The sequence below is a fragment of the Fundulus heteroclitus genome, chromosome 20 (genome assembly GCF_011125445.2).
Source record: "Fundulus heteroclitus isolate FHET01 chromosome 20, MU-UCD_Fhet_4.1, whole genome shotgun sequence".
Lineage (NCBI taxonomy): Eukaryota > Metazoa > Chordata > Actinopteri > Cyprinodontiformes > Fundulidae > Fundulus > Fundulus heteroclitus.
The window spans coordinates 43,711,863-43,733,888 of record NC_046380.1 but is presented as its reverse complement, the minus strand read 5'-3'; the positions used below and the strand labels follow the sequence as shown (position 1 = coordinate 43,733,888).

The following is a 22,026-nucleotide window of genomic DNA, read 5'->3' as shown; positions in this document are numbered from 1 at the left end:
AGTGAAAATAAGCAAAGCGAATAATGTTATTAATGTGGGACTGAAAGGAAAGGGTGCTATCGAAGATGACACAAAAACATTTTGCCTGAAGAGAAGGGGAGATTGAGGAACTGTCAATAAAGAAAAGTTACTGGCTTTAGAGATGGTTGAATTGGTACCGATCAGAAGAATTTCTGTTTTATCAGAATTTTGTTTAAGAAAGTTTGCAGTGAACCAGGAGTCAATAGCATAGATGCAAGAGGAGAGGAGAGAAGGGGTAATGGTGCAGATGGTTGAAAAGATAGGTAAAGCTGGGTGTCATCGGCATAGCAGTAATACCTGATATTAAAGTGGCCAAGGATGGTGCTGAGGGGGAAGAGATAAATAATAAAAAGGAACGGGCCAAGGACAGAGACATGGGGCACATCAGAAGTAATAGGAGAGTGAGTGGAATGGAAGACTTTCAATTGAAAGTGCAGTTAGTTAGGTATGAACAGAACCAGGAGATGGTTTAACCTGTTATGTTGATAAAAGAAAATCTCTGGGACTTTCGGTTGGCAACGGAGGAAGATGGATGCCTGAAGGGAGAGATCCACGCAGTTGGGCTGTTTAACCCACTCTCATTCATCTAATAAAAGACATTTTGCGACTTACTATTCAAATATGAGTGGGGTAACCAAATCCATGAGCAAAAGGATGCCAGAAAAAGCAGAGAAAGAAACACCATGTCCAGGCAAAGAAACTGCAGTTAATGCTAATGCTAAGGGGACAGAACATGGTGGTGACTTGACAGAATCCGTTTACGCATCTTTAAAAAAAAAATAAGTGAACAAACTACTTCACTTTGAACTGAGCTAAAAACAAACCTGGACAGACATAGAGTTGACTTCAAACAAGATATGAAAGAAGGAGCAGAACAAACTTAAGCAGCAGATTGATCAGCAGAGATCAACCACAACGCTTTCAATTCAAGACTAATGGAAAAACATGGAGAAGCGACTGCTCAAATTGACGAGGTGGAAACATGGTCAGCCACGGTACATACTGCACTTCAACAAACACTTAAAGACCAGAGGATGCTGACAAACAACATCGACAACTTAGAATCGAGCTCAAGGAGGAATAACTTGAGAATTTATGGGGTGCCTGAAGGGGTCCTCAGTTTGTGAAGAAACTGATAATAGATGAGAAGTTAATGATAGACAGGACAGATCTGCAAACACACCAAGCACACAGCTCACTCGCATTAAAGCCGAGTCCAAGTGCACTATCTAGATCCTGGATTAGGGGAGTGGTGGCCTAGTTGTTAGAGCATTGCGCTTGTGTCCTGGAGGTTCTGGGTTCAACTCCTACACACTGCCACTCTGGGTCCCTCAGCAAGACCCTTATCCCCAGGTTTCTCCCCGGGCGCCGCACTGTGGCAGCCCACTGCTCCCCAAGGGGATGGGTTAAATGCAGAGAACAAATTTCATTGGAATGTTTGATCAAGTGAATTGGGACTTTTTATATCAAACGTTAGAAATGAAGACTCATTTAGGTGTATAAAAGTTATCTATCAAAAACCCACAGCAAGAGTAAAAGTGAGGTGGAAGAGAGCAAAAGATTGGATCGTGTGCTGATTATGTCTTGTTGTACCTTGAAGATATTAATACCTCCTTACCTAGACTAATGGATCTATTACAAGAATTTAATACATATGCTGGATATAAGTTGAATATCTCAAAAACCCAAATTTTACATTTCAATCCTGCCCCCTCTGCTGCAGTGGTGAATAAATGTGAAAAAGAAATTTAATATCTCTGAGTATTTTTGACTTAGGATTTATCACTATTATATGAGGATAATTATAACCCAATTAATCAAAATCTAAAAGCAGATATTGATAGATGGTCCACATACCTATTAGGCTTTACAAGTAGGATAAATGTGACAAAAATTAATCTTCTACCAAGACTGCTTTATTTATTCCAAGCTCTCCCTGTTGACGTACCATCTAAACAATTCTTAGAGTAGGATAAGATGATATCAAGATTTATTTGGGGTGGTAACAGGCCCAAAATTAGGTATTCAACATTACAGTTACCTAAGGACAAAGGTGGTATGGCCCTTCCTAATTTGAAATTGTATTTTTACGCAGCACAACTTTGTTATCTGTGTTGCTGAGTGACCCTAATTATTTTGGCAGATGGAAATAAGTTGAGACATGTATCCCTCGGCAACAGGTACAGACTTTCCAGGGAGAGGACAGTATACTTCATCCTTTAAAAAATGCTCTTAACCCCGTGACCAAAGTACACATTGGATACTTAGTTCAAGACAGCAAGACAACTGAAATTGAACAAGAAAAGGAAAATACTAAAATGGATAGCTTTAGACAGGGATTTTAAGACAGGTATGCTTGACTCAATATTCAAGAATTGGATCTACAAGGATCTAACAGCCTTTTGTACCATAGTTAAAGATTCTGAGATGAAGAGTTTTCAAGAATTGAAGGATCAATTTGGACTTTGTAATCAGGACTTATTTATTTATTTATTTGCAGCTCAGAGAATATTATAGTAAATAAATTAAATATGACAAGGGTAGTGAACCTAATGCAGTTTTGGAAGTATTGTTGGTAACATATGATTCAAAAACACAATTCTTTCCCCCTAAATTATATGTTAGCCTAATGGTTAGTCAAAAACATTCTACTGTGTTTGTTAAAGAGAAATGGGAACAAGAGATGTGTGTCACACTCTGACAAAGAATGGTTTCAGATATGCAAGGTTACACAGACTTCTACCTTTTCACTAAGGAGGCGAGAATTCAATTGAATCTTGTTCACATTTTTATTACCATCTATTAAGGGCAAACATTTAGCAATGTCACAAGTCTGTTGGAGGCAATGTGGTTCGGTGGATGCAAACCATATTCATGTTTTTTGGAATTGCCTAAAAAAATAAACAGTTCTGGAAAATTGTGTATGTGACCCTAAATACAATTTTAACATATTCTATACCCATGACATGTACAACCTTATATTTTGTCAATATTGCTAGGGTGGTCAGAATGGATGATCAGTACTTGGTTAAAATACTTTTGACAGCAGCAAGAAAAGTAATAACCAGGAAATGGCTTAAGTTCAAAGCACACACACAAATAATCAGTGGGTTAATATTGTACAAGAAATATTTATAATGGAAAAAATTACTTTCACTCTAAGACTCAATGAAACAGTATTTCAGGGCAAGTGGGACTAATGGATTTACTACAAAGAATCACTGAGGAGCACTGAGTAGATCTATTTATGCTGATGTAATATTTGCTTCCTCCTGTTCATATTGTTCTTGTATGTATGTTTTGTAGGGCACTGGCCTTGAGTGTGCATTTTGTATTGAGCAAAAATTAATCCAAATTTCAATGTTAAAAAAAAGAGTCCTGGAGGGAGGGAGTGTGAAATGGTATTGGACGCTGCACTCAGATAAAGAAGTATCAGGAGGGAGAGAAGGTTGGAGTCAGCGGCCTAGAGAAGATCATTGATGATTTTAATTAAGGCTGTTTTAGTGCAATGGTGGGGGCAAAAGCCAGACTGTTTATCTATTTTAATTTTTTTTTTTTTTTTATTCTATTTCTTTTCCTTTTAATTTCCATTTGGTATGTTCCATCATCTCACCCTCACTTTTATTTTTTCCTGTTTAAGCATCCCAAACATGTAAAGCATTTTGAACAGCAGTTATAACATGCTATGTAAATAGACTTTAATTTCATTTCAAATTGGATACTTATAATAAATTGTTGAATTCATCCATATGGCATTGGAATTTGCATTTGTGTACCCAGTGGTAAATAACAGAGTTGTGTGATTGTTCTGATTCCTCTGCTTTTAACCTTGTAGGAAGAAAAGCTGGATGGAGAGAACCGCTACTTCTGTGAAAATTGCCAGAGTAAACAAAAAGCCACCCGCAGGATCAGACTCCACAGCCTTCCTCCAACGCTTAACCTGCAGCTCATGCGCTTTGTCTTTGATAGGTCAGTAACTGGGTTGGAAAGGAACTGTTGTCACTGACGAAATAAGTGAAACATGCACCCTATTTGTTAGATCTTGATGGTCAACTACTTTTTTATTAATGTTTTTTATTTTTATTTTGGAATCATAAAGAGATAGAATTACTTGTGGCAAATCTCTGTTTTGGATGGGAAGACCATGCTTTTTTTTGCTCCTGCACAATATGTGAAAAAATATTTGCTTGATAATTTTAACAGGAAACACATATAAACTTCATAACTTACCACCCTAAAGTTTTTTATTTGCTTTCATCTACAGACAAACCGGTCTTAAGAAGAAGCTGAACACTTTCATCAACTTTCCTGAGCAACTGGACATGGAACCGTTCTTGGAACGAAAACTAGGTATTAATGATTTACTTTTGGGCATTTAGAAATCGTGTTGTGACTGATGTTTCTCTTACCCCCATTCTGAAAAGCAGATCTGTTAAAACATGATTAGGTTTTAAATAAAAACTAGATGTTTTTTTAGCTACCTCACAGTTTCTCTCAAATCTCAGAGTCTGCAGCCCTGTGTATGTCATTGTTAGTAAAGTCCTATGTTTTGCAATTTTAACTGTTATTTATAATGAGATTTTATTTATGTATTAAGCCATTTTTTTACTTTAGAAAGTCATCTTCATTTCACTTTTTTCTGTAGAAAGAAGTGAAATTAAGCTGTCCAATGTACAGTATTCACCCCCTTTTTTGTTACATTTCAACCTGTAACTTAAATATTGTTTCAATATTGTGATTATCACATAAAATAGTCAAAATTGGTGGTGCAAAATAAGAAAAATATTTAGAAAAATTTATGTCAAAAAATAAAATAAACTGAAAACTGATGTGCATATGTATTCAACCCCTTTTCTATGAAGCCCCTAAAATTTTTTGGTGAAAATTTCAATTACCTTTAAAAGTAACATGATTAATGAAATAATAATAATAACAAAAATCAACAGGATAAAAGAAGTAAGAATATTAATAAATAACACTAGAAAAGTCAACACAAAAATTTTTTATTTAACTGTCATGAGTTTAGGCACTTTAGACCATATTTGGTAACCTGACAACAGCCAGCTGTATGTATCGCTCCGCCTAGCTCCACTCACATACATCTGGGACACCGCCATAGGCATTGCCTTTACTGAAGGCTGGGCCTTATCAAAACTCCTTGCATATGATTGGATAAGCCACTTGTCTGTCATCTTTATCAACGTGCTATTTCAACCAGTCACACCGAAGCTAACCCGTGACGCTGATGAGACCGACGCCGGAAAAAAAAAAACTTTTTTTTTTTTTTTTATGTGTTTGCGGCTCTAGTGCAGGGTTTCCCGCAGCACTATCTTGGCGAGGCGGCCGCGGAAAACGTGTCGTCCACCCCCCCCCCCCCGCTCCGCAGAGAAAAAGTCATCCACCCCCCCCCCCCCCCCCCCCCCCCCGCTCCGCGAGTCGGGGGGGGGGGGGGGGTGACTCCCCCGACTCGCGGGGGAAATTGCTGCGGGAAACACTGTAGTGGCACACCTTTTATTGACAGTGAGCTGACAGGAGGAGGGGGGAAGACAGGCGGCAAAGCGCCGCGGGTCAGAGTCGATCCCGGGCTGACCGCGTTGAGGACTAAAGGCCTCCTAACATGATTCGCGCTAACCGCTCCGAGGCGCGTCCGCGTCCCGGAAAACAAAACTTGCCAAATCCGGTCGGGGGAAGGGCGAAAACATGGTTTCCACCAACAAAAGCCTTCAGAGGCGTTCTCTGATGTTCTTTTAATGAAACAATATTAGGTAGATTGGACAACACGGAAGAAATAGCAGCATCAATACTAACGCTTGCTTCCTCGATGCGAGCTGCCATTGTTGTTGGAATCTCACGGTGGCTTCTCCACTACGTCACATCCATGAAACACCCGCCCTGCGTCCTGATTGGCCAGACCAAAAATTTGGTTGGGGAAATCACTTTCAATCAGCCGTGTCCCAGATGTATGTGAGTGGAGCTAGGCGGAGCGATACATACAGCTGGCTGTTGTCAGGTTACATATTTGGGGCATTACCAGCTGACTTCTCTTGTCAGTGGCTGCATTATACCGCCTAATGACACGAGGGACAAATGGGTTATTCAGTCTCAGTGGAACACTGCAGCGAAAGGAAGAGCTAACGGACCTTTTCTGGTGGGGAAAAAAAGTCAAGTTCAAGGGGTGGCTCTGATTGGACAAGATTGCCCAAATCTTGGAGAGTGGCCTTTACTTCATTACCATCCTACCTACTACAGAGTCTAGACCAGGGGTGTCAAGCTCATTTTGGTTTAGGGGCCGCATACAGCTTAATCTGATCTCAAGAGGGCCACACGAGTAAACTCATTGCAAGATTAAATAGAACTAATAAAAGTGGAGTTGTTGTTGATTTTATATTAAATGAATTTCACTTTTACACAATATATTATGAATAACCTCAGCGTTTTTAAGAAAAGAATGTGCAATTTCAACAATACTTTTACTCAGTTAAACTGAGTAAACTCAGTTAAACAGTTAAAACTGAGTAACATACTTGTGCATTATGCATAAGAACGGATGACAGTGATTGTACAATGTTGAAAAACATTTATTCACATTTTTTGGAACTTAAAAACACTGTCCTGCATGACAAAATACATCAAACAGATAAAAATTAAGAAATGATTTAAAATCAATATTCCACATCTGAAGCTCAGTGCTACCATCTGCTGATTAAAACACAGCCCTCGTGGACAATATAGGAACTGCAGATAAAAAAAAAAAACGAAGTACATGTTTGTTTCAATAATTCTTTTATCATTCTCTTCCTTTTATCTCCTCTTTCTTTCACCTTTTCTTTTTTCTTCTTGTTCTTCCTTTCCTCTCCTACTTTTCCATTGTAGTGTCCATATCATTTGAGATAATCCCTGCATGAATCATAATAAAACTATTCGCATTCATAAATCAAGCGGAGCAGTATGACAAAAGCAGTGCTGCTCCACTTGTGAACGTGAAATCTGATGAGCTCTTTTTGGCATTAAGACAACAATTCTTATTGCCACATTGCCAGACAGGACACTGGGAAACAAAAAAAAAATATATTTTTTTTTAATTTTTTTTTTTTTTTATAATGATAATGCATTTAGCCACCGGGCCGGACTAAATTGTTTGGCGGGCCGGAACCGGCCCACGGGCCGTATGTTTGACACCCCTGGTCTAGACGCAGTCCCACCACAGAGCCTGTCTCAGAATGTCCTTTTTCTTAGTGCTGCCCCCCAACACACAACACCATAAAAAGTACACTGGACACCATGGACTGATAAAACATGCAATAACTTAGAGCAGACCTTGAAAAAGGCCAGCCTTCTTAAAAAGTACATCCTGGTCTGCCCAGTCTTTTACACAGTGTCTGAATTTGCTGCCCACTTTGGCCTATTGTCCAGCTGAGATCAGACGGTGGTCCAGAGACTAAAGGTCACCATAAAGGAGCTTGATCGCTCCACAGCAGAGACTGGAGGATCTGTCTAAACGACCATAATAAGCCCTACGCTCCATAGAGCTGGGCTTGATGTAGGGGTGGCCAGAAAAATAGCTATTACTTGGTATTAAAATAAGAAGGCACGTTTGGGTTTGCCTAAAGGCATGTGAGTGACTCCCCAAATCTATGGAGGAAGGTACTCTGGGTAGATAACACTCAAATTTAACTTTTAGGCCACCAAGCGCTATGTTTGGTGCAAGCAAACTCAAAACATCCCATCACCCGAAAATTCCATCCCCACAGTCAAACATAGTGGGGGCAGTGTGATGCTAAAATGTATTCACACGAAAATCTATTTATTTAGAAGAAGTCTTCTTCTATGCTTCATTTTAAGATGAAATATAGAGGAAGTTATCTTCTACGCATTGTAGTGTACATGCGCCCCTAGCTTGTGGCCTCAACTTCATTCATTCTCGCAAATATGTCCAATTGGCTGAAATCAGGGAAACTGTGAGGTTTGACATTTAAGGTCAAAGTTAGTGATGAAGGAGGAGAGGAACCAAGAGAGAGCGAGAGGAATCGGAGGCAACAGACGAGGGAATTGTAATGGATCCAGGAGAAGAAAACGAGCAGGAGTCAGAAAATGTCTCTATCTATATTGTTGATGGCTTTGCAGCAATGCCTCATACTGAGCATGCATGAAGCGACAGTGGAGTGGAAAACTCCCCTTTAACAGGGAGGAAAAGCTCCAGCAGAACCAGGCTCAGTGTGAACGCTCATCTGCCTTTGACCGACTGGAGGTTTGAGAAGATACAGCAAAGACACAAAAGCACAGAAGCACACATTGATCCAGGAATCCTTTCTATGTTATATGGTAATAGAAGAGGATCTGTCTCCCCTGGATGATGTCACAGCTAACAGAACTTCAGACCAGGTTTACTTTCTATGAAGAAAAAAATAACAGAGAACAAAAAGTTGAAATAACAACAATGCAAATTGGAGTACAGTAGGATAACTCAGCAGAGTGAGAAAAGTAGACCCTGATGTCCTCCAGCAGACTAAGCCTAACTACAATGATAGCTCAGGGTAACCTAAGCCACTCTAACTATAAGCTTTGTCAAAAAGGAAAGTTTTAAGTCTAGTCTTAAAAGTAGACACGGTGTCTCCCTCACGGACCAAAACTTGTATTCCACAGGAGAGGAGCCTGATAACTAAAGGATCTGCCTCCCTTTCTACATTTAGAGCCTCTAGGAACCACCAGTAGACCGGGAGACTGAGAGCGAAGTGCTGTTAGGAACATATGGGGTAATCAAAGCTCTGATATATGGTGGAACTTTTTTTAATGACATGTCTTGGTCAAAAATAACACTAAGGTTTTTTAGTTTAGTACCAGAGGCCAATTTAATGCCATTCAGATTAAGTGATTGATGAACAAGTGTATTTTTAAGGACTCTGGTCCAAGGATTACATCTTCTGTCTTGTCAGAATTTAAAAGCAGGACATTTAAAGTCATCCAGGTTTTGATGTCATCAACAAGACATGCCTGTAATCAAAGTAATTGATTGGATTCATCAGGATTTATGGATAAATATAGCTATTAGATATTAATAGAAATTAATCCCATGCTGTCTGATAATTTGACCAATGAGAAGCATATATGTAGTAAAGAGAACTGGCCCAAGGACTGAGCCCTGTGGTACTCCACAAGTGACCCTAGAGTCTGAAGAAGATTTACATCTTCTGTAAACAGCTATCTGTTTTTTTTGACTCAAACATGAATCTTATTGAATGCTAAGGACTATTTGCATGCTTGAGGCTTCTCAGGATGTGTTATTGTTGCAATCAAAAAAAAAGTGAAAAGTGAAAGCATTATGTCTTATAATTTCTGCGTGTTATGTGTAATCTATCTGCATTCTGAGCAAGTGACAACAAAATGTGATATTAAATAAAATATTAACTGACATCAGATAATTATTTAAGGCAACATTTTAAAAACAGAACAGTAAGTCTTTATTAATCCTTCGCTATCAATCAAGTGACCGCAGCTTCCAACAGGAACATCATATTTCAGCCAGATTTCCTCACCAGAGCACATCTAAGCCTGGTTAAGGGGATTGTGCAGGCTTGCTCGTGGTACTTTCTGGTTGCAGTATGCGGAACTGCAGGCGAGTCATGAGGAGGAGCTTAGGCGACAAAGCTGTACTCCCACGGTCGCGAAAGAGGCCTGAGAGGCCAGAGAGGTGCTTAGCAGCAAGGGCTGCATATCGCTGCTTGCGGCTTAAATGACAATAAAGATTCTTGTTGTCCTTTTATAACAAATATGTTCAGTTGATGAACCTAAGGTATTAAAGACTCTGCTGTTGTCATTCCATACTTCATTTGTCTGTTTCCTCAGACCAGAAATGTGTCTACGAGCTAAGTGCAGTGCTAATCCACCGAGGAATCAGTGCCTACTCTGGACACTACATTGCCCATGTGAAGGATGCTCTAACTGGTGACTGGTACAAATTCAATGATGAAGAGATAGAAAAAATGGAAGGAAAGAAGCTCCAGCTTGGTATCGAAGAGGACATTGGTGAGTATCCCAATTCTTGAAAATCATAGTACTCTTTGTAATGTGTCATCAGACAAGAGTTTGACCTGTGACCAGACACTTTCTCATAACAAACCTGATAATACAAAATGACTAGCTCAAATGTTGTCAGGATTTTTAGCGTCACTCCTGGAAAAAATATTTCTAATTTTGGAAATATTCCAGAAGTGAAAAAAGGAAACCCTACAAACCTGTTTAATATGGGATTTAAATGACATGTCCTAGTTTAACCACTAGGTGGGACTAAGGTGCTGTACAACAAAGTGAAACATGTCAAAAACCATCACGAAAGAAATCATTCATGAGAAAAGAGAAAAAAACGAGATGCAAAGTAAAATAAAATGAAAACAAGTCTTACGAGATAACTTAAACTCTAAGTCTGTCAGGGTATGTATTGAATGTATTGAAGTTGTTTGTTGTATTATCATACCCTGAACAGATCAAAGGTAAATAATCAAATAGCAAATTAATAAAAATACTTACACCATTGTTGAGTGTATGTAAACTTCTGACTACATTGATATTGGGTGCATGTTGATAAATGTAAACTCTTTCTTTGCGTCTTTTCGTTTCCTTTTCTTTTTATGTAGCTGAGACTGGCAAAACACAATCACGAAAACCAAAATGCAGTAAAGGCTACCACTGCTCTAGAAATGCCTACATGCTGGTGTATAAACTCCAGGAAGAGGAGAGCTCGGATTCCTTGAGGACAAATGTTGAAGTCCCATGTGAGTAGCTGATCTCATCTTTTGGTGGCAAATTTGTCTCCTAAGCAAAAATCCCAGCCATGACATAAACAGGTTTTTTTTTTTGTTTGTTTTTCACTTTGTTTGCAGCAAGAATTTATCTTGTTTTATTTTCTTTGTTTTCTGATGTTCCTTTCTATGTATCTTTGATATTAGCATTCCTTCAGAAATTGGTAGACCAAGATAACCATAAATTCGAAGAGTGGTGCATGGAGATGGCCAACATGAGAAAACTGAGTGTGGATAAGGGCAGGGCCAAGCATGAAGAGGTGAAAGAGCTCTACGACCTTTTACCTGCAAAAGATGGTTGGTAAAAATATTCCTTTATGACTCCACTTCACAGAAAGTGTACACAATGGTTGTGACTGAGCTTGGAGAAATCAAAAATGTGAGCAGTATAACAGAAACAAAGTAAGACTAACATATGGAGGATAATATTTCAATACTAATATTAATTGATATACATTTGCATCTGAATACTGTCATACATAAACAGTATTATCTACCACAACACTTACCATACACTATTCACGAAAAGTTAGAATATTCAAGTTCTGTATGAAAAATATCAGCGTTCATACTGTAATGATAGTGTATCATGAAAGTCTGGAGTTTTACTAGATGTATCATTGGTCATATATTTTTCTCATAAATGTCTTGAAGCAAATGTTTTTGGGTATACAACAGGAGCAAAATGTTTGTCTCAGTAACGTGATATGTCCTTGAGCCTCAATTATTGTCTGTTGAGGCTTAGCATTTTGCTCTTCTTAAAGGTCTTCATTGAGGTTCTGTGTTGAAGGGTTACAGCCCTCTTCACAACAACTTAGTTTATTCCCTAGGTTGGTAATGAGATTCAGGTCTGGAGAAAGTGCAATATGTTCCTTTTGAGGTACCCAATTGTTTAGTAATTATTGTGAGTGCAATAAGTACTAAAACACTGAACAATTGGACAGTCCCATTCAAAAATTAAGATGTCTAATTTATTTTACCTGTAAAGAATATATTACATTTTTGGTACAATGTGAGAATTCTATTAGAAAGCCAAATATCCATAACCTTTTGTGAGTAGTGAACTGAAAAATCTTCAAATATTAGTTAAATCAACTCCATGTAAATATGTCGTTTTTAACTACAGTTATGTTTTTTTCCCCTGCTGCCCAGCCTCTGTCTCCAAGCACTCCGAATCCTACAAACACCATTTTCCACTGTTTCCTCATCTCTTGGTCATGCAGCCTTGTCTCCACAAGAGCCATCTGTTATATTCCACGTATTGCCCAAGGTTAATGGAGGACCAACTTTGACAGATTTAAAAATAAATACAGAACTATTTAAATGCTGATTAAATTAATAATACAATTAAATGAACAGAAATACAGTAAATAAATAAATGTATGCAGTAATTAAATTATACAAAAAACAAATGTATATCTCTTTTAATTAGCTTCTTTCCTTATTCACCTTTGTGATAATTACCTAATTTATTTATTTTCTGTTTTGATTTATTAATTATTTATTCATTACTTATTTTTACATGTATTTATTTCTGTTTGTTTTAATATTTTTGTCTGTTTTGTTCTTTTGTATTTTTTTACCCTATGTTTTTTCTTAAATTCTATTTATTTCTGCCTGTTCTTTTTACATTTCTATAAGTATACAAAATGTACATTTACTGAGCATTTATTTGCTTATGTATTTTTAAGTCTGTCAGAGTTGGTACTTCATAAAGGTTATTCTTAAAATGGATGGTTGTAGCACATGGATCCAAAACTAAACATACTTTTGCTGGAGCAAGAGAAAGTGCTGCAAACTTGCATACATACACTGTGCAAGTTTGCATCTCACTGGATTATCTCACTGGGATTTTATTCCAGTGAGATTATCCTCCATATCTACTGACCCCTCCCAGAGCATGAAACCTAAGGCCCCGTTTACACAACATTTTCTGATCAAAAATGGAAAAGTTTGGTTGCAGTTTTGCTGTTCATTCACATGACAGCGCTAACTGTTTTCTCTGACAATGGGACAATTTGAAAACGTGTTCCAAAGTGTAATGATGTCCTGGTCTCTTTGTCGTGTAAACAGGAAAACTGGAATTTTTCTTGCAAGGCTCATGCGCAGTATGACAGAAATCAATAGAAAGGAATGCACACATGCACAGCATAATGGCTACCTTCAATAAAAAATACAGAAGAAAATATCAATAATGGCAGATAACGGAGTACTGTTTGTGCTGCTGACTTTTGAATATAACTTATAATTAATTGAAAGTCACTTTAAGCAATGGTTGAGCCTCATTATCGGTCTTAGGAAAACTAAGATGATGCTTGTGACCTTTGATCCAGTTTTAGCTGTGATTTTCGTTGGGGTGAAACATACTCAAAAAACCCATAGCAGAAGAATTAGCAACGGCAAACATATACATGCTTCTATCAGAGTTTTTTCTGTGTATGGCAGGACTTATAAATAGATTATTTTCACTCAATTCCTCCTGTTGGCTACATGAACATAATTTTTTGTGTTTTATAACTTGGAAGAAAACTACAAAATAGTACTAGATCATAAACTGGTCAGTACGATTAGCTCTTGCTGATTTAAAGTTCTAAGTTGTTCATATCAATTATTTCTTTGGATAATAATCAAACACTTACCAGTAAGTTTGAGCAGTATAACTTTAAAAATGCCCATCCCTAAAATGCTAAATCCAAAACAGTTTGTTTTGGAGCTATGCGTCAGAGTTAGTGCACAGAGAAGGATATTTTAGAACAAATATTGCCTGGATTGTTCTCTTAATGCTTTATGTGTTTCTATGCTTTCCCTCTATAGGAGAACCATATGAATTTATTCCCCTGGACTGGCTGAAGAAATGGCTTGACGACTCAACTGCAACAAAAGAAATTGATACCTCCATCTTTCTTTGTTCTCATGGAAAACTGCACCCAGACAAGATGGGAGAAATCAAGAGGGTTTCGCTGCAAGCTGCAAAACTCCTGTATGAACGCTACGGGGGTGGGCCAAGACTTGATGGTTAGTGATGCAAAGTGTTTGGTCTAAACTAAAATCCAGTGCCCGTATTCACAAAGTCCTCTCAGAGAGCTCCTATTTTAGCCTAAAAATCTTGTGAAGAAGTCTTAGCTTCAGAGTGATTCAGATGCTGCTGAGAGCGACTTTGAGTAAGGAGAGCACAGAATTTTTTATCTTAGTGATTAGATAGGTTAAATAGGCTGTCTTCTAAGAGCTGTGATTGGTTGATACAAGAAACAAACCAAAAAAACACAACTGCTCTCTTTGTAATCAATAGAGAGAAATTACCCGATTAGATTGGATAGGCCGGTAGGTTAAAAAAACATCACTCACTACGGATTATTTAGGTGTTTTTGTCTTGTTAAAATGGGTGGGGGTGTCGGCGACATTGCAGCGTAAACACATAAGTACTAGCGCCCGTGAACGGGCGGAGGGGAGGTGGCGATCGTTACACGGGCCGGAGAGCCGCTGCTGTCTGGAGCAGCAGGAAGCAGGTGCCGCTCCAGACAGCGGCGGCTACAACAACAACAGCGGCTCTCCGGCCCGTGTAGCGATCGCTACACGGGCCGGAGAGCCGCTGCTGTCTGCTGCTTCAGACAGCGGCGGCTCTCCGGCCAGTGTAACGATCGCTACAGCAGCAACAGCGGCTTCTCCGGCCCGTGTAGCGATCGCTACCTCCCCTCCGCCGCTATTTAAGTAGAACAATGAATAGAGCAGAATTAAGTTGTATTTACCGGAGATGAAGTGTAGACTGCAAATTCTCTCGTAGTATGATGCGCATTATAAATAAACCACAAATAAAACAAAAAAATATTATAAAAATATATAAAAAAGCAATGTTTGTATCATTGTATGCAAATCATTGTATATTCAAGGAATCTTGAATATGTTTCAAGGATAAAATCATAATATTAATAATATATTTTATTTGAAAGCACTTTTCAGAGCACCCAAGGACACTACAAATTCAACAATACATCAACAGCAAATCCTGATAAAAGCAACACACATTAAGAAGTTTCAATTAACTGCCAATTGTAGTGATTAGGCATTCTTGAACAGATGGGCTTTGAGTTTAGACTTGAAGTTAGAAAAGGTGTCAGTATTGGGTGCAAAGCGGGAGAAAGCTCTGTTTTGCCTCAGCCATGGCATGAACAGCGGTCAGGACTTTAAAGCGCAAAAAGGACTTTTGACGGCTGTGAAATTATTTTTATATGTTGGATATTGAATATTTGTGCTGGGCTGATTTGGTGGAGTGCTCTTTGGGTTAGATCTGCTGCAGCAGACTGCTGCCCGCTGTCTCCTCCCTCTTCACGCACACAGTGTTGGGATAAACAGTCATGAACAAATTTTTGAACCAAATACTCTTTAGAGACATAACTTAATAGTATGTATGTATAAAATCTGAGAAATACTAGCTAAGACTGTAGATCTGAGTTAGGTTATTAAATCTAGCACGCCCATCTGTGTAGAGAAAGCTGAAGTGTCCTTTTTCTTTTGTTTGCTTCTAGCGTGTATCATGGTTTGTAAATAGTAAAATTGTTCCGTGTTTTAGTAAAATCATTTTTCGGTTTGTTCATAGTGGATCCTAAATCAGCAAGGTATTTTGACCCAAGTGTTTAATTTGATATATACTAAATAATTTTTCAGGTCATTTATGCACTTGGAGCATATGGAGGCCCCTTGCAGGCTGTGGTAACAACAAAACAAAACACTTAGCCCATCAGATATATTTTTTCTGATGCAGGATTTAATTTAGAGGGATGAATGTGGTCTTGTCTTTAAAACTGATGATAATATATAATTAACTTCTCAATCTGCTGGTCCAAAGTGGTCTGCTATTAGATTCCAAAACACAGAGGAACACATTCATTTTGCAACGGTGCATTTTTGTCAGTGGTCTTCAGGGGTGCTAAACCTGGAAGTTACAGATCTAGGGCCCCTAGTGGCTAAACGTCACACGGTGCTGCTTTAATATTAATGTCATAAGTTTTCAGTTTAACTTTTCACTGCAATTTTTTTGTCTGGGAAAACCTTGTTTCTCCTTGTCCCATGGCCAATCAGTAAACAGCAGTCTCCTCACATCACATTTCAGCCCTATGAGCTCTCACCATACTACTTCCTGAGGAGGGATGAAAAAAGCCAGCCCAGTTTGAAAAACTGTAATCGAAATGTTCGCAAAGTGTGCGGAGCCAAGTAGAGCCCGGCCAGGTTTAGCCGGGCCAAAATGGGCATTAGTCTTAGGATTCTTTATGAATAATACAGCCGTAAACTTCTTCAGGAACTTTTTGGCTTTTTTTAAGCCCTTTATAAATAAAGATGGTATGGTATGGTATCCATCTGTGTTGGGAGGACAGAGTAGTTCGACTACACTGCCCTGTTTCTAACATAAAGCCAAAATAAACGTAAATTTTATATTGAATTAACTTACTTGATTTATTGTTGCTAGTGCGTACTCCGACGAGGGCTGCCTTACATAGATGCTCTTCCAGTTTAGACATTACATTCAGGCAGTCTTGTAGACTGCTCAGAGGGCCGATCAGGTAATGACACAGTGTACCGTAATGCTCAGAATATCCATTGAGTGGAGCGGCTTCATTGCTTGCCAAAGTCATACTTAAACATTTTAACAGATTTGTGAGCGTATTGTATCACATAAAATCAGGCAGTAAGTACAACAGTAATCATATATAAGACGCACCGGATTATAAAACGCACCATCCATTTTGGAGAAAAATTAAGGATTTTAAGTGCGCCTTATAGTCCGAAGAGTACAATAAGTTTGAAGAGTTTACCTTTAACTCTTCAAACTGATGAAGTCTCTTTTTGAAGAGACGAAATGTTTCAGCAAATAAGAACCCATTTAGAGGACCTATTCAATCCTTTTTGGTATTTTTCTACCTGGAATGTTGAGCTGCATCAGGATATATCATCTAAATTTGTGAAGTTCGGAAAAGAATAAAAAGTCTTTAGCCAATATTTAGGTAGCTTATCTTGTTTGATGTCAGAGAAAAATAATTGTATAGAGATCTGAATGTTAAGTTTTTTTGTTTTTTGTCAGGTTCCTCTCTGTGTAGAGACTGCGTCAGCGAGCGATGCAGGGTTCTGCGGCTAAAAAAGCAACTTGATGAAGACTACAAGGAAATTTCAAATCTAGTAAAACGCATGCCCAGGTAACAAAAAAGCTGTTGAAACACATAAAGTATAATCACGTTAGGTTCATGTGACATAATGTAATGCTATCCTTTATCTTCATATCATTATGTGTGTTTTAGTAGTGAGGGCTACTGGGTGGGCAAGGCATCTTTGCGTAGCTGGAGGCAGTTGGCTTTGGAACAACTAGAAGAAGATGATCATGAATCCAGACACAGCAATGGCCAGACCAATGGCCAGGGACCATACACTAACAACAGTAAGTTTAGGCAGACCGCTTCTCTTGACTTTTAATACATATTAGATCCTTTTCAGTTAACTGTTAGCCAAACTAAAATCAGGAAGTGTCAAGCTAACCAAACACCTTTCTGCATTTAGTTTGTGGAGGAGTTGAACAACCCTTCTTCAATGGTTTTTCCACATAAAATAAACACTAACTGCCTGAAAACATGGTACATGCAGAATTATCACAGTAATACTAAAACTGAGAGTAAAGATGTTGTTATGCCAGAGGCTGTTTGATTATGATTATTTGTATTATTATTAATTAGAATTTGGTATTATAATTTGTAATAATAGGTCATTCAAACTCAAATAGTAACTTTAACAAAATATGACTCAAATGGTGGTGATACCAGCGGTAAGCTTGTAATAATTTATAACACTAATGCATTTATTAATTAGCTGTTATGAACTCATTTATGCCGGAACAAGATTATCCGATCAGCTCCTGACCGAAGAGATTTATCCAGCAAGCTATGAGACCCCAATATAACTGCAATTAGAGTTTAAATCCTTATTCCTTATTACCAATCCAATGATATTGTCTCTGTTTTAATGTCAGATGTTAAACACGAAAAGTGGTAACTCTATTTTCTGAAATACCATGCAACTGTGAATTGGAATGAACACAACGATTTCTATTGCACAAGTTGTTGCTTTATTGAACCAAAGGCAATTCATTGTTTCAGTAAATACCTTCCCTGTAGTAACGTTATCTGTCAACCGTTGTTAGGGGCGGCGGCCATTTTGGGCCGTGTTGCATGATGGGAGTTGGTGGCCATTTTCACCACATTGCATCATGGGAAATGCAGTCTGTCACATCCTGAACTAATGCAGGCTGTCACATCTGAACTGGCGTAACAATACTAACCTTAGCTTAGCCTTTACGTAAACTGCCCCACATGCAGAGATCATAATCACAAGCAAGATGTGTTCAATTAAGATTTTGTATTTCTGTATGGCAAGTCCAGACACTTCCTGAGTTCAAATTTTTTACACACAAGTGTTTCAAAACAAATTTAAATCTTAGTCAAAGACAACACAAGTAAACGCAAAATATGACAAATGAAAGTTTTTATTATTAAAGCTGCATTAGGTAACTTTTGTGTACATTCATTTTTTACATATCTGTTAAAACTGTCGCTATGTCTTGACAGTAAAATAAATAGGTGGAATGACTGGGTCTGATTGGTTGTTAGCAACGTCACTCACTCTTTTGTATGCACTGCTCACAGCCCCTGCCCCACACAGCACTGCATTCAAGCTCAAGATTGCTGCTGGGCTGCAGGCTGCAGCAATCATTTCTCTGCAGCTGTGCTGAGAAATGGTGGAGAAACTTTCCAGGAAAATTGCCAATTTTTGGAGTGGCACCTGCTCAGAAAACAAAGACAGGTAAACATTGTAGTAGCATGGCAGGTTCTGCCGTGGAGCTGTGGAGAAAGGGCTCCAGCGAAGCAGAGAGCAAGCTTGTTCAAAAACTCCCTACTACAACTTTAAGGGGAAAAATCTAAATCTACATGGTCCTGTATGAAAACGGGATTTCCCAACACATCTGTGGTTTATCACACCTCAGTTCACCTTCTCTTGCCACACCCAGACCTGATTACTGCCTGTTCTCAATCAGGAAATCACTTGAATAGGACCTGCTTGACAAAGTGAAGAACAGCAGAAGATCCTCAAAAGCTAGACATCATGCTGAGATCCAAAGAAATTTACGAACAAATGAGAATTGAGTCATTGAGGTCTGTCAGTCTGGAAAGGGTTCCAAAGCCATTTTTAAAGCTTTGAGACTCCAGTGAACCACAGTTAGAGCCATTATCCACAGATGGTGAAAACATGGAACAGTGGTGAACCTTCCCTGGAGAGCCGACTTGTTTTGTCTTTGACTAGTATTTAAACTTGCTTGATGTTCTGAAACACTAGTCACATAAGTCCTTTTTCCATTGAAAGCCCCAGGCTTTGTATTACCCCAGTAAACGAATACCTAGGGCTTTTGGGTTTTCCTGTTTCCATTATCTAGGGTCCATTTATGTAAATTAACCTAATGAGGTATGGGCCATAGTGATGAAAAACTACAGTACTATTTGGCCGAATAATAATGCAGCCACAGTGGCTGTAACACAACAGTCTTCCCCACCAGGCTCACCTGCAGGGTTTCCGCCGGTCTTTAAAAAGCATTAAAAGTCATTACATTTTTTTTTTTAAATGAAGGCCTTGATTGGCATTAAAAGTCATTCAATGTGATTATCGGTGGCATTATTTTTTCTTAAAAAAATACGTTCATTAAAACAGTTTCGTCAGATATATTACAGGAAGGACCTGGCCTGGGGCTCAAGTGTGTGATGGTTGATGGGAGTGAACCTGGGACGCTGGGATTCACTGCTGAACTCTCTGGGGAGGTGTCGTGGGCCTATCAGCGAAACACTCAAGAAGGAGGGCGCCCACTTGAGAACCCAATGGATGCCATCACCCACTTGATGGCCACAGTGTCTCGTCGGTGCCTTAGGTATCAATTGGGATAACAACATCTTGTCCTACTCAACAGATCTCAGATCAGATATAACTGATTCCGCGTGTTTGCGCAGAACTGCTTCCGGTTGATCGTAAACCCATATGTTTTTAAGATGTTCGGAAAAGAAGCTTGAGGCAGAGAAAGAGCTAGAGAATGGGAAAATGCACATTTCAACAAAAGTGAGTGGAAAAAGAGGAAATCGGGACATGGCTGTAGCCTATCGACAGTAAAGATGACGAAGGATTTTGGCGTGTTTGTAAAAAAAATTCAGCTTTGCACAATGGGTGTCAATGCTTTACGGTCTCACATGAAGTCAGACAGGCAGTGGTGTAGTCCAGGGTGTGTGCGGGTATACGGCGTATACCCACTTATTTTTCGGTCACCGTTGCGTATACCAACTTCCGGAGCGATATTTGTGTCTTTTGTTTGAGTGCACAATGAGACAGGTATTCAGCGTTTAAACATCACGCACGCGCTCAACTCTGATAAACTCTTCTCAACCCACTAGCCTCGCGCTCGGTTCCGTGTCTGTTGACGCGCTCGACCTGCTGCTCCACACTCAACACCAGCTGTGCGCTCGCTCGGCTGTTTCTCCCGTAGACATAATATTTAATACGCAGTCTATGGTTTGTCCGCTCGCTCGGAAGATGATGCAAAAGTTTCTTGTGATCATAATCATCATCACTGTCATCATTATTTAAATGCCACTTTAACACGAGTTAAAACAAAATAACATTTGATAAAATGACTTGGATAAAGACTCAACAGTTTAAAACAACAACAATAATAACAATAATAATTATTATAATAAAAACTTAATATCAAACATAATAGAACCAGCCGGCACAGCAGAAATACGAGTACCAAGAAAAATTGAGAAAGATAAAATCTCAGCAAGGTTGAAGGCCAATGAGTAAAAATAATTTATAAGACAGGTTTTAAAACTGGACAGTGGAGTGGCCTGTCAAATGTACAAAGGTAAGTCATTCTATAACTTAGGGGCCCCAATAAAAAATGCCCTGTTCTCTCTTAGCTTCTGCTCAGAACTGTGAATGACTGAGCAGTTGGTCAGCAGATGTGAATGAGCAAGCAGGGGTGTAAAGGTGAAGGAGAAGCTCATTTAAGTAAGGTGGGCAAAGCTATTTAAATCCGAGTCAAAAACGAGAAACTAAGGAACCAAAAGGTCAAGAACACTGGGGAACCAAGGGAGCTAGAGAACACTGGGGAACCAAGGGAGCTAGAGAACACTGGGGAACCAAGGGAGCTAGAGAACACTGGGGAACCAAGGGAGCTAGAGAACACTGGGGAACCAAGGGAGCTAGAGAACACTGGTGAACCAAGGGAGCTAGAGAACACTGGGGAACCAAGGGAGCTAGAGAACACTGGGGAACCAAGGGAGCTAGAGAACACTGGGGGATCCAAGGGAGCTAGAGAACACTGGGGGATCCAAGGGAGCTAGAGAACACTGGGGGATCCAAGGGAGCTAGAGAACACTGGGGGATCCAAGGGAGCTAGAGAACACTGGGGGATCCAAGGGAGCTAGAGAACACTGGGGGATCCAAGGGAGCTAGAGAACACTGGGGGAACCAAGGGGCTAGAGAACACTGGGGAACCAAGGGGCTAGAGAACACTGGGGAACCAAAGGGGCCAAGAGACACGGAGGAACCAAAGGGGCCAAGAGACACGGAGGAACCAAAGGGGCCAAGAGACACGGAGGACCCAAAGGGGCCAAGAGACACGGAGGAACCAAAGGGGCCAAGAGACACGGAGGAACCAAAGGGGCCAAGAGACACTGAGGAACCAAAGGGGCCAAGAGACACTGAGGAACCAAAGGGGCCAAGAGACACTGAGGAACCAAAGGGGCCAAGAGACACGGAGGAACCAAAGGGGCCAAGAGACACGGAGGAACCAAAGGGGCCAAGAGACACGGAGGAACCAAAGGGGCCAAGAACACTGGGGAACCAAGGGAGCTAGAGAACACTGGGGAACCAAAGGGGCCATGAGACACGGAGGAACCAAAGGGGGCAAGAGACACGGAGGAACCAAAGGGGCCAAGAGACACGGAGGAACCAAAGGGGCCAAGAGACACGGAGGAACCAAAGGGGCCAAGAGACACGGAGGAACCAAAGGGGCCAAGAGAACACAGACGTGCCAGAGCACAACCAGGGTGCGGCACATCAGGGAAAGGTACGGGCGCTTGACAGCGCCAGGGGAAGAGCGAGCGCAACACAGCGCCAAAGGGAAGGAACG

The 22,026-nt window shown here is 39.7% G+C and overlaps 1 protein-coding gene across 9 annotated transcripts in view; it reads left to right on the top strand.

Annotated features, from left to right (window-relative positions):
- Positions 1 to 22,026, top strand: part of usp48 (ubiquitin specific peptidase 48) — a 101,622-nt gene that overhangs the window by 16,299 nt on the left and 63,297 nt on the right. For 8 of the 9 annotated variants that reach the window (XR_002427384.2, XM_021312775.2, XM_021312771.2 and 5 more), the window contains exons 8-15: positions 3,857 to 3,990; positions 4,286 to 4,371; positions 9,865 to 10,044; positions 10,653 to 10,790; positions 10,965 to 11,114; positions 13,632 to 13,832; positions 16,891 to 17,002; positions 17,105 to 17,241. Coding sequence is in view for 8 of the 9 variants with exons in the window: in XM_021312775.2 (XP_021168450.2) it covers positions 3,857 to 3,990; positions 4,286 to 4,371; positions 9,865 to 10,044; positions 10,653 to 10,790; positions 10,965 to 11,114; positions 13,632 to 13,832; positions 16,891 to 17,002; positions 17,105 to 17,241 (1,138 nt within the window). In the remaining variant the exon portion in view is untranslated. The remainder of the gene's footprint in view (positions 1 to 3,856; positions 3,991 to 4,285; positions 4,372 to 9,864; positions 10,045 to 10,652; positions 10,791 to 10,964; positions 11,115 to 13,631; positions 13,833 to 16,890; positions 17,003 to 17,104; positions 17,242 to 22,026) is intronic. The other variant, XM_021312774.2, reaches the window with a different exon arrangement.